Below are 12,500 nucleotides of genomic sequence, written 5' to 3' on the forward strand. Positions count from 1 at the left end.
TCACTCACTGTCGGCTTCGCCGCATTTTAGCCAAATGATTAAAGTGTTGGACTTTCAATCAGAGGGTCCCGGGTTCGAATCTCGGTGACGGCGCCTGGTGGGTAAAGGGTGGAAATTTTTCCGATCTCCCAGGTCAACATATGTGCAGACATGCTAGTGCCTGAACCCCCTTCGTGTGTATGCGCACACAGAAGATGAAATACGCACGTTAAAGATCATGTAATCCATGTCAGCGTTCGGTGGGTTATGGAAACAAGAACATACCCAGCATGCACACCCCCGAAAACGGAGTATGGCCTCCTCCATGGCGGGGTAAATAAGCCAAACGGTCATGCACGTAAAATGTTACATGTCTGTCAGAGTGTGTATGTGTAGGTGCCTGAAATCTGACTGAATGACACAGGAAACGAACGATGAGCGCCCAGTGGCAGCCGTCAGCCAGCTCTGCCCAGGTAGGCAGCCTGTTGTGTAGATGACCCCACGTTTGTAAAGCGCTTACAGCTTGGTATCCGACGGAGGATAGGCGCTATATAAGTATCCATATCAATAAATCAATCAGTCATTTTATAAGTCTCTCATTGTTATTGGTGTTAGTGGTAGTGGTGGTACTGTGGTAGAGAGGGTAGGGGTGGTTGTGGCGTAGTATGGGCGTGCGGGGAGCAGAGGGAAGGAGCTGACAATGTCGATTGTTACTACATTTTACACTCAGGTTATCTGCTACAGGTTTACTGACTTGCTTGTTTTGTGTGTTTCAAATGGGTCTTCGACCTATCATGTCATGTACAAATCAATCATTCATTCGCTCGTTTAGTTGTTGTTGGTTTTGTAAGTTTTGTTGTTCGTTCGTTTGTTTATTTCCCGTTCCTTCCTCTGTCCGTTCATTTTTTTTCGTTGCTTCCTTCGTGTGTGTGCGTGCATTACTGAAATCTGGCTGAACGACTCAGTAAACGAAATGCGAGTGCCCTTCTGCAGCTGTTAGTCGGCTCTACTTATGTAGGCAACCTGTTGGGCAAATGACTTCGTGCTTGTAAACCTCACATCGTTTGGTCTATGACTGAGAATAGACGCTATATAAGTATTCATATCATACATATTATAGTTTGGTCTATGGCTGAGAATAGACGCTATATAAGTATTCATATCATATCATATTATAGTTTTGTCTAAGGATGGGCGCTATGTAAGTTTTCAAATCATATCGTATTATAATTTGGTCTATGTCAGAGTATAGACGCTATACAAGCATTCATATCATACATGTTGTAGTTTGGTCTATGACTGAGAATAGACGCTATATAAGTATTCATATCATATCATATTATTGTTTTGTCTATGACTGAGGATAGGCGCTATGTATGTTTTCATATCATATTATAGTTTGGTCTATGTCTGAGTATAGAAGCTATACAAGTATTCATATCATACATATTATAGTTTGGTCTATGACAGAATAGATGCTATATAAGTATTCATATCATATCATATTATAGTTTGGTCTATGACCCAGGATAGGCGCTATGTAAGTTTTCCTATTATACATATTATGGTTTGGTCTATGACGGAGGTTAGACGTTATGTAAGTATTCATACCATACCATATTATAGTTTGGTCAATAACTGATTACAGACGCTTCGATATCATATTATAGTTTGGTCTATGACTGAGGTTAGACGTTATAAATTATAAGTATTCATATCATATCATATCATAGTTTGGTCAATAACTGAGGATTGACTCTTCGTATAATATCATATTTTAGTTTGGTTTATGACTGAAGATGGACGCTTCATGTATTATCATATTATTAGTTTGGTCTATGACTGAGGATAGACGCTGTATAATTATTCATATCATATCCTATTATCCGTTACTTCTATCGTTCATTCCAATCATCCATGTTTGTCTCTTGTCTCTCTCTGTGTCTCTGTAACCAGTCACACAGAGGCATCTACATCCAGGCCACAGAGGAGGTGTCCGTGTACGGGGTCAACCTGGAACCTCACTCCACAGACGCTTACATCGCATTGCCTGTCGACGTGCTGGGCAAAGAATATTATGCCCTGACCTACGAGAACGATGCTGAACTGATGGTGATAGCGACAGAGGACGGTATTGACGTTTCCATCACGTGACCCAAGCTGGCTGGCAAACTGGTTTACCAGAGGGTCACTTACACGTAGATTGCTGTGGTTGTTGGTGTTACTGGTGGTGATGGTGGTGGTGGCTTGAGGGGGAGGGTAGGGGGATGGTTTGTGGCATGTAAGCAATGGTAACAACTCCGATATAATGAAGTAATAGGCCTAGAGGTAACGCCTCCGCCTAGGAAGCGAGAGAATTTGAGCCCAATGGTTCGAATCCCGGCAAAGTCGCAAGTATTTTATTCCCCTCCACTAGACCTTGAGTGGTGGTCTGGACGCTAGTCATTCGGATGGCACGATAAACCTAGGTCCCGTGTGCAGCATGCACTTAGCGCATCTTTACGATGATGGCAAATTCATCGGATCCGAGGATCACTGGCCCTTGGCGACAAACCATCTGGTGCCCGAAAATGCTCCTGGCGATTTTGATACGATTTATCGATGCCAGAAAGTCGTGATGGAGACAGGGAAGATGTGAAAGTTTGACAGGTGGATAGCACGATCATAAACCAATGTAATGTCCATCAATGAGGCTGCGACCGATGCGTGTTGGTGACATGTGGTCTCAAGTTACCCCACAAAAAGCATTGTAGACTCACAGACAGACAGACAGTCAGGCATGTACACATGTTTGTGTGTGTATGTGTGTGTGTGTGTGTGTGTGTGTGTGTGTGTGTGTGTATGTGTGTGACTGTGTGTGTGAGTGAGTTAGTGTGTATGTGCGTACGTGCGTGCGTGCATGCGTGCGTGTGTGCGTGCGTGCGTGTGTGTGTGTGTGCGCGCGCGCGCGTGTATCTCGTTCCAAAATGTAACCAAATAAATATGTATGTAAATCTGCTCACAAGTTAGATATCTTGGTTGTTTGGTGTTATTCTACGTTTGTTTATTTTTTTTGAAATAGGTTTTGATTTATTTGAAATACACAGAACAGTCAAGTTTGACGCCAACGTTAAACTGTCCCAACATAACACCTCCTTTTTCATCAGCTTAAACTTTTAAACGACACCCTCTTAAGTTTTATTTGTTTATCAAAAATTAAACAATAAGAACAATAAAACAACAACAACAACAAAAAGCAAAAACAAACACCCACCTAATCCTCAAGGAAACTGGAAATGAGTCATATGCAGTTCAACCGGAAATGAGTCATATGCAATTCTTTTCTATTTCAGCTGTTAAGGTCCACGATTCACATGCATACAAGAGTATAGATGTCACTAGGGTACGCATCAGTCTGATCTTTGAGCCGAGTGCAATGCTCCGGTCGTTCCAGATGTACCTCAGTTTTGTGAGTGCTGCTGTCACCTGTGCAATCCTGGAGAGTACTTCGGGTTCGGATCCCTCATCTGTCACAATTGCTCCCAGTTATTTAAAGCTGTGGACAGTTTCTAGCTTCTGGCCATCCACATTTATGTCAGTGCTGATGCTATTGGTGCTGTTGGTCATTAGTTTGGTCTTCTCTGCACTGATCTGCATGCCATAGGCTCTAGAGGTTTTATCAAGGTGGTCCACTAAGCTAGCTAGCTCCTCTTCTTTTCCTGCTAGGCCATCAATATCGTCGGCGAAACGTAAGTTGGTGACTGCTCTGCCTCCGATGTTGACTCTTTCTTTGTGGTCTTCAAGTGAATCAGTCATGATTCTTTCCAGGAAGATGTTGAAGAGAGTTGGTGAGAGCAAACAGCCTTGCCTCACTCCGACTGTGGTTCTGAAGAAATATAATCAATACTTCAAATATAATCGTAATATCAGGCATATGACTTTTTTTTCGTAACTAAGGCTGTCAGTTCTGCAGATGTAATCATGACATAAAACATGACTTTTAAAAAAAATTCAAAGTGATATAATCAGTTTCCATCAACAATGAACATTTTGTTTTATTCCTACAACTACGTTTTCTGTTTGTTTTTGTTTTGTTGTTGCTTTTTGTTGTTGTTTTTTTTTAATCCAGAATGTGGATGAGACCTGGAAGGGACAGGTTATTGAAGCTTTAACTGAAACTTGAAAATTGATGGGGATGAAATCGGGGTCACTGGATACTGGGTGAGAAAAATGCACCTCTATCCAGGGTAATCCTTGACATAATGCCCACCAAACATTAAAATGCGGGGAAAGTCTCGTTTAATGTTCCCCGTGCACTAGTTTGTTCTGTGGTGGAAGGGAAATAAGAAAATGAACTAAGTGAACCCAGTATTTGACACTTCTCATGCATATTCAATTCTCAAACGAATGCAAATGATTCATGTTTTGCGTACAGTCGAAAGAACATTGCCTATGTTTTATGGGCAATTCAAACTGTATCTTGCTCACACACACACGCGCTCACACAAACGACTATAACAATAACAACACACACACACACACATACACGCACATACAAACCCAAATACACTCACATAAATGTACACACACACACACACACACACACACACACACGTGCGCGTGCGCATGCGTGCACATACACAAACACATCCATATGATGAGACAGTTTTTATTTTTGCTTCACGATTTTTATCATGCACATCAAAGGAAACGGACACACTGAACTGATATTAACTGAATCGGGACAGTGTTAAGGCAAGTAGTAGAGACAAAACAATTAACACAATGAAATGTGACAAATTAAATAGATAAACAAATATATTAATAAATATGTAGCCAAGTGCTCCATATGACTGGCTACTAACCGTGGTTCAAATCACAGCATAAGTTGAAAGCTGAACTATAGAAGACGCCTTTTTAGCAACTAACTTGCCAGTCTTCAACGGCTCGTGCAGAATGTGTGACGGTTTGAATGCAAAGCCCATGCTAAACCTATTCTCTAAACATTTATTAAATCAAGTTTCTGTATCGTTCACTGCAATATTTGTTGTGCTTACACGCAGACAGTTAAGTCAGTTAGAAGCATAGTTGATTTTAGTTAATCATTCGTCAGTGTCAAGATTTCAACTGACGCCAAGCTTACGTCATTTTGTCCTTCTCGTTTAACGACAACCACTTCTCAACTAAGTGTCGCTGTATGCCATTGGGTGAGCTGAAACTTGTGTTTCTGCTGCAGTGTATTTAATAAAATATCTCTTCTGTCAGATTAGTAAACTGCAAGTATTACATACTGGCAGAATCGTCGCAATTCCATCTTTAAATCTGTACCATTTGTGTTTGCCTACGTTAAACTGGTTTAACGCAGTTTGTAATTTTCCGTGATGAGCTCGCTAAAACTGATCAGTTCAGCTGACTCATTAAGATTATAAATTCATCTTAAATAATCAACACTTCATTTTATACTCATTAGAAAGTAGGTATTGAGCTCTTTCTTTTGCGTCCTATCTGAATTTTGGGGGATTTGAGCTAATTCGCTTCACAGGCCACACTAGCATCAGTGCAGTTCGCTTAACTTGCATAAAGAGACAGAGTGGGTGATCACTGGAAACTTTTCCACCTGGCCAGTTATTGGCTAGAGCCTGCTCTCTCTCTCTCTCTCTCTCTCTCTCTCTCTCTCTCTTGCTGTGTCACAAACAGTGTGTGTGTGTACGTGTGTTCCCCCAACGGCAAGCATCATCGCCATATCGCTGCAAGTACTCCATTTAAAATGTGCTAATGATTCGTAAATTGTATTCTTCGACACAGTACTTGTGTTCATATGAGTATATTGCTTTGTTCAGTTATTGCTTTGACATGTAGTCACAGCTCGGCTATGATTGATCTTGGTAACTGCCATGCCGTCATATGCTTGGAGCAGTATTCCATTTAAATTCTTAACGTCACAGTCAACAACATCTCTGGACACTGATAGTTTGTTCGAGAATGTTCTACAGGGAATGACACATTCTTTCTCATTTGCTGTTACTGATAAAGTTAGGTTACTTATCCGGCCTCAGCTTCAGATTTAAATGTTGAGCACAAGCTTAGCTATGTTGATATTTGGTTTTGGTGCAACAGATTACTTGTGTAGGTTCATTCACCACTAAATGGTTAAGTCATAATGGTTCTTCCAATCTTTGTACTGAGCACTGACTAACTGGTCACTCAGTTTGCCAGTATTTTATCAAAGCCACTTATTCTATTGTTTAGTATTCATGTATTATTTCACATACTCATATCAGCTGTACTGCTACAGTGTGCTCAGTACTCTAAGATGTGTGTAGTACTCTGTTGGTGTGATTACAAGATAGTGTTGTAGTGATATCAGCTATTTGTTAAAACCATCTGATATGTATCGCATTTGTTAATTATAATTTGGTTATTGTGCTCTCTGCTATACAGCTTACTCCAGTATAGAACTACATGATAACTGATTCATTTGAGTTACTTTGAGTATAAGCTTTACCTAATCTATACTGTCAGTGTACTTTCACTAAATCAGCTTAGCTTTAACCATTTTAACTGCAGTATTCAAATGCATTAGAAATGTCAATTGATATCAGTGTTTGGTCTTCACATATATGCATTATCCCATCTTATGTTGTTGCTCATCTCAAACCGAGTGGTAGTCTTTCCATGTAATACATATACATGTGCTTTACTATTCACTTTTGCTGACACATTGTGCTTAATGACATTTGTTTGTTCTGTCTTATTAGTGCACTGTTTTCTCTATTCTCTTTGTTGTCTTATCTTCTGCTCTTTTATCTTCTCATAAATGTTGTAAATAAAACAATAGAAAACCTTTTTTGTGACTGGCCTCTACACGTTCCTGGCCTGTGCAGGGATTCTTTTCTATCGTTTCATTTAGTAAATTATTAGTAATTCTTTTGTACCATCACCTTTTTATAATAAAACCACTCAGGTACACGTCTACAAAAGTGGCGTCGCCAACATGATAAAGATCCATCACAAAATAGATCCAAAACTATTCCTGTTAATGTTTCAATTCTTTTATTCAAAATAAATCACAAACCTTTACCACCCAAGCGTAACCTGTTACAACTTGGCGCTTGCAAGCAGGATGTTTTAATTCTTTAAAAATCTCTAACAATAAATTAAAGCCCCTTGCCCAAACTCTATCACAATTAGATAAATGAATAAATATCAAGTAAATAAACACATTGATTTATGCATGGTGATTTGTACAGCAAGATGCTTCACTTGAAATACTATGAACAGTAGATATGATCACACACGTACGAACAAGCTGTGAAAAAGGGCAATAAAGAAGAGAGGAGGAAGAAGAAGAAGAAAGACATCATTTCCGGGTTCTAAGAAACGCGTGTCAGATGGTTATGTCACAGCACGTGACCCATGCAGGCAAAGCAGCGGTCATCAACAGTGAGAAGAACGTGGTTAGTGACACAGGGAGGAAGATTTCTGAAAGAAAAAGAAGAAAAAATGCAAGTAATGTCTCTCTGGCTTCAAGAGTGCAAACAAAGTGAGCATATGGACCAATTCTGATTAGTAAGTTCTTGCGTCCATGAGAATGTATGCATGTGTGTAGGTACGAATGTACGTATGCATGTATATTTATGCATGTGTGCATATATGAGTGTTTAGATGGATGGATAGATGACTGTATGTCTGTGTCTGCGGTAAACTTTAACAAATACATTTTTGAGGCTCACATGTGTTTGCAAACAACCTGCAATAACCCTCTGTGTGTATGTGTCAACACCAAACTTACCTGTAAAATATGAATCAGGACATTCTTTCCAAACAATCCACAGTAAGACGACAACATCCTTTTGGGAAGGGTCCGAACAAAAGAAATGGACGCTGTACTGACAAACACTGGTAGCACAAAATGTGATCTGGATCAAAGTAAGGATAACATCTCCCCTCCCTTGTCATACCCAAGCTTCCTCATTACTGTGTGGACAAAACATGATGTGTCCAGTTTCGAGATTTGAAACGTTTAGAACAAGGGAAGCGAGACAACAGGTTTCACTCACCTGCAGAATTCCCACAGAACACCGGCTGGCAGTCAGCATGGTAGCGGTCCTCATCACTGCCATCCTCACAGTCCTTGTCACCGTCACAAAGTTGGTTTCTGTGCACGCAATGGATGCTTCCGCTGCCACACCTAAAATAGCTGTCTGGACATTGCTGCAACAGTCAAATCGTAACAGTTATGTAAGTGATGCTGATGCTTAAAGTTCATAAACTTTGTTTTCTTGTCTAATGTTACTGACAGTTATTGTTAAAAGGAGTCATCTGGACATTGCTGCAACATTCAAATCGTAACATTCCTGATTGCAATGCTGATGCTTAATGCTTATGAACGGTTTTTTGTTTTTTGTTTGTTTGTTTTTTGTCAAATGTCACCAGCAGAAACAGTTGTCTGAACATTGCTGCAACATTCAAACCGTAACACTCCTGTAAGCAATGCTAATGCTTAATGTTCATAAACTTTGTTTTTTGGTCCAATATTACCAGCACTTATTCTGAAGACACCACCACGCATTATTCCGTCTGGATGTTCTGGTGAAATTAAAGTCTGTATGGGAGAGTCAGATCACTCCACTTACACAACGTTTTTGGTGTGGGTGGAACGATGCTGGGAGAGAATATTTGATATGACTAGGTCTTGCTCTGCGCGAAGACTCAGGAGTTAGTGCCCATTGTAGATGCAGCCTGTGCTGGTGTCACTGTGGGGGCCCAGGTGTGGGTCTCTTCTCCTTCCCTTTCTGCCGCTGAAGTCGCCGAATACAACAAAATCCTCGTCGTCTGGTACTTGGCAAAGACTACGTGAGAGTCGCTCAAAGAATTCGTCCTTTTCCTCATTCAAGTAGAGTTTCTATGTGTGGACACACACGGAAGTAATTGATGGCTCTGTCCTTGATGATCCTCTCTGAGATACCAGTTTGTCTCTGAAGGATTCTTGGCCATGTCTTGATGCAGGATGAACTTTACAACAGGAGTTGCTCTCTGATCTTGGTCCATTACACTTCAGATTGGAGCATATTTATAGTGAAACTTCTACCATTTCTTTTGCAGTCTGAAATATCATGGTCAACAACAAGAAGCAAGATCCAGTGCAACTACACCAAGAGAACATCAAGGAGGTTGACAAGTTTGTCTACTTAGGCAGTGTTGTCAGCAAAGACGGGGGGGCGGACGAAGACATCAAGAGCCGTATCAACAAAGCAAGACACGCCTTCAACACCCTTCGACCAATCTGGAGATCGACAGCCCTCTCAATCCGCAACAAGATCCGGATTTTTAACACCAACGTGAAGTCGGTTCTACTCTATGGCTCAGAGACGTGGAGAGTGACAAAGACCAGCACCCACAAGCTTCAGACATTCACCAACAGATGTCTAAGAAACATCCTGAACATCAGATGGCCAGAGGTTGTCTCCAATGAAGAACTTTGGAACATGACAAAACAGGCCCCACTGGAGACGGAAGTCAAGAAACGGAAATGGGGATGGATAGGCCATACACTACGCAAGCCTGCAACAAACATCACAAGACAGGCTCTTGATTGGAACCCACAGGGGAAAAGGAAATGAATGAGATAAAGAGCTGAGTCATGAACAAGCTGTGGTTCCCTGTGTGTCAGCCTTCAAACATTCCATGTATATTTTATTTTTATGTATTTGTTTTTAGCTGAGCTCGTTGTCCTGTTCAATTTCCATATCCATTTCCGTTTTGATCAGTCTATTTTCTTCTCATGTTTTCTCCATCCACTGCTGGCACGCTAAACCTGTCGAAGCTCCACGGAGCCAGTTAGCCAGTTTGAGGGTGACCCAGGATGAGTCTGCTTGATAACGGGAAGACCCACGTTGTCTGTTACCACCTCCCATGACAGGGACAACGGGGCGGGTTTTGGAAGACATCCAGCTGATCATGGGGTACAGATTGTCATTAAGCATTCATGATCATTAGAGAAAGGGTCAGCCAGACGTAACTGTTGCATTCATGACCATTAGATAACGCAGCTACCATATTTCAATGTCTGTGACCTTTCATGCCTTGCTCTCACGGTGACTCAGTTTAGATACCCCTTCAGTTCCATGCTTGGGGTGGGTCCTTGTCAGAGTCTTCAGTGTCAATGGAATCATGGGGAGCTGTCATTTGAGGGGCGTGGTGTGGTCTCCACTCTGGGGAGGATATGATGCTCACTCAGTCTGGCTCCTCCTCTGGTGTGTGGCCTCCTGGCGACCTTACATCTATGGTTCCCTGTGGACTGCCGACGCTGAGAGTGCAACAGACGAACTCGGGTGTGGCTGTGTATGGGGATAATTGGAATGAATGGCGTGGGAGTAATGCCACTGAAACATAGATGATGGAACAACAACAACAAAAAATCACTGCATTTGCACTGATAACTACAAAAAACATATCAACCACATACACCTACCAGACCGACACACGACACATTGGAGCAGGTCCGAGTCTCCAGTGCGTGTCCGGAGCACTGTGATCCTGTGGGGGTGTACAGGGGAGTGTGGCACTCCCTCTCCCTCAGCCTGTGGCCCGCCCCGCATGTTTTGGTGCACGTGGACCAGGCTCCCCACTGACCCCAACCCCCGGTCCCCGCTGTGAAAAATCAGCTTGTTAGAGCATAGATGATACAACATTAGAGTGCAAGCTTCAACATGGAATGCCCTCTCTTAACATTTCTCACGAGTCGTTCTCAATCCGCAATCCTTGCTGTGGAATGCCCGAAATGAACTTCATCATTCGCATAATCATCACTTTTCACCAGAACATTCAGGATGCAAGCTTTGTTGTTGGAGTTCTTTTGAATGATTGATATAGATATTTATAAAGCGCCTATCCTCGGTAACAGGCCTAGCTCTAAGCACTTTAAAAACACGGGGTCATTTGCACAACAGGTTGCCTACCTGGGTAGATTCGACTGATGGTTGCCACTGGGCGCGCACATCATTCGTTTCCAGTGTCATTCAATCAGGTTTCAGTCAAGCACACATTCACACTCAGACAGGCATTTGAATTTTTATCAACAACAATTGCATCACTGTCTTTCTAAGGAGAAAGTCTTGGAACAGGAGTCTTAGAATGGTGTGCCCTGTCAACAATTCATCATGTTTCACACCAGAACTTTGTGAGATACAAGATTTAGTTGTTGAATACTCTTTTTGAAATACTTTCGCACCATCATCTTTCTCACCAATTTGTTCCAGAGTGCAAGCCTTATCATGGAAGGCCCTCTCGATGCCCTTAAGATCCGAGAACTCAGGGACGAAGAACACATCAGCGTCTGGGTTACTGGCCATCATGCTGAGCTCATTGAGAGGAGTCTCCAGACCAACCCCGATGGCCAAAACAGCTATACCTGCGTCGTGAGCTTTCTTGGCCTGCAGAGAAAGGGGTTAATTCCATTTTGATAAGTTGGTCAAGGTTTCGTTTTGTTTTTCTCTGTACAGCAAGATAACTTTGCCCACTGTTGAATACACATGGGGAGTTTGTGTTATGATCCCTGCTCGGTTGAATATACCTACCATGTCAAAATGATACAAACTAGGCCTATCAGTTTGCTCTGCGGGCCAAATGTCACAGTCAACTCAGTTCCAAGACACTTCTACCATGCCCGTCTTCCGCTTAGCCAGTCAGCGCATTTCCGTGCCTTAATTAAGAGCCATTCCACGCATGGCTAACAAAGGAGACCCCTTGTGAAGCACGGCAAGAACAGCAGGGAAGGACGGGTGGCAATTTCAGTTTGACATGGTATTTATATTCAAACAAATGACGGTTATAATACAAACTCCTCATGTTCGTGTCATATACTGTGCCATTTCAAACTGATTCAAACTGACGACTGCTGAGGTGGCAAGTCCCACACCTCATGTGCACTCAGATTCAAGCAGTTAATTAATTAATACATGCCTGGGCCCAAAGATGAGCTTTGAGAATTACCTGAGAAACCCAACCAGAAATAGTGCCAGCTGCAACGTATTTCTTGTAGTCAATTGATCAAGATGAGACAATGTTTCTGAGAAGAATATCAGCCAAGAGATCTATCACAGTAGTATTTGAAACACCTATCTGGACATAGATGTCATCTTCATCTCCTTTGGATGCAATGTCAGTCAAGGGTCTGGTCTTCAAAAAGAGAGGGCACATCTGTATCTACTACCAAGAAAACGTCAGAAGAAAGCAGTGTGATGGAACCATCCCTGAGGAAACACATGAGGAAAGACCCACTCAGACCAGGTATCTCACTCCTAAATCAGCCACTGGCCAGCAAAAGGAGAAAAGCAGCTTTAATAGTGAGGACATCAAAAGGAACAGAACCCAAGTGTTAGACCAGTACTTTTTAACTCACTCAGTACGGCCAGTCCTCTCTTCTCCTCTACACAGACCCCTCGGATGTCCAGTGGGTGCCTCAATGACCCAACCTTTAGCTTCCGTCGTCAGAATTGTGGTATTCTTTGTCAACATTCACCTCTTCAGTGTAAGAGCCT

At 42.0% G+C, this 12,500-nt stretch overlaps 1 protein-coding gene across 14 annotated transcripts in view; it reads right to left on the bottom strand.

Annotated features, from left to right (window-relative positions):
• Window positions 1-4,619: 4,619 nt before the first annotated feature.
• The window catches only part of LOC143302101 (SCO-spondin-like), a 94,282-nt gene continuing 86,401 nt past the window's right edge, over window positions 4,620-12,500 (bottom strand). For all 14 annotated transcript variants that reach the window (XM_076616634.1, XM_076616622.1, XM_076616625.1 and 11 more), the window contains 4 exons: window positions 11,207-11,393; window positions 10,433-10,611; window positions 8,019-8,172; window positions 4,620-7,440 (listed from right to left, as the gene is read on the bottom strand). In XM_076616634.1, the coding sequence (XP_076472749.1) occupies window positions 7,346-7,440; window positions 8,019-8,172; window positions 10,433-10,611; window positions 11,207-11,393 (615 nt within the window). In that variant the 3' untranslated portion in view covers window positions 4,620-7,345. The remainder of the gene's footprint in view (window positions 7,441-8,018; window positions 8,173-10,432; window positions 10,612-11,206; window positions 11,394-12,500) is intronic.

This window comes from Babylonia areolata, chromosome 28 (assembly GCF_041734735.1).
Source record: "Babylonia areolata isolate BAREFJ2019XMU chromosome 28, ASM4173473v1, whole genome shotgun sequence".
NCBI classification, from domain to species: Eukaryota; Metazoa; Mollusca; class Gastropoda; order Neogastropoda; family Buccinidae; genus Babylonia; species Babylonia areolata.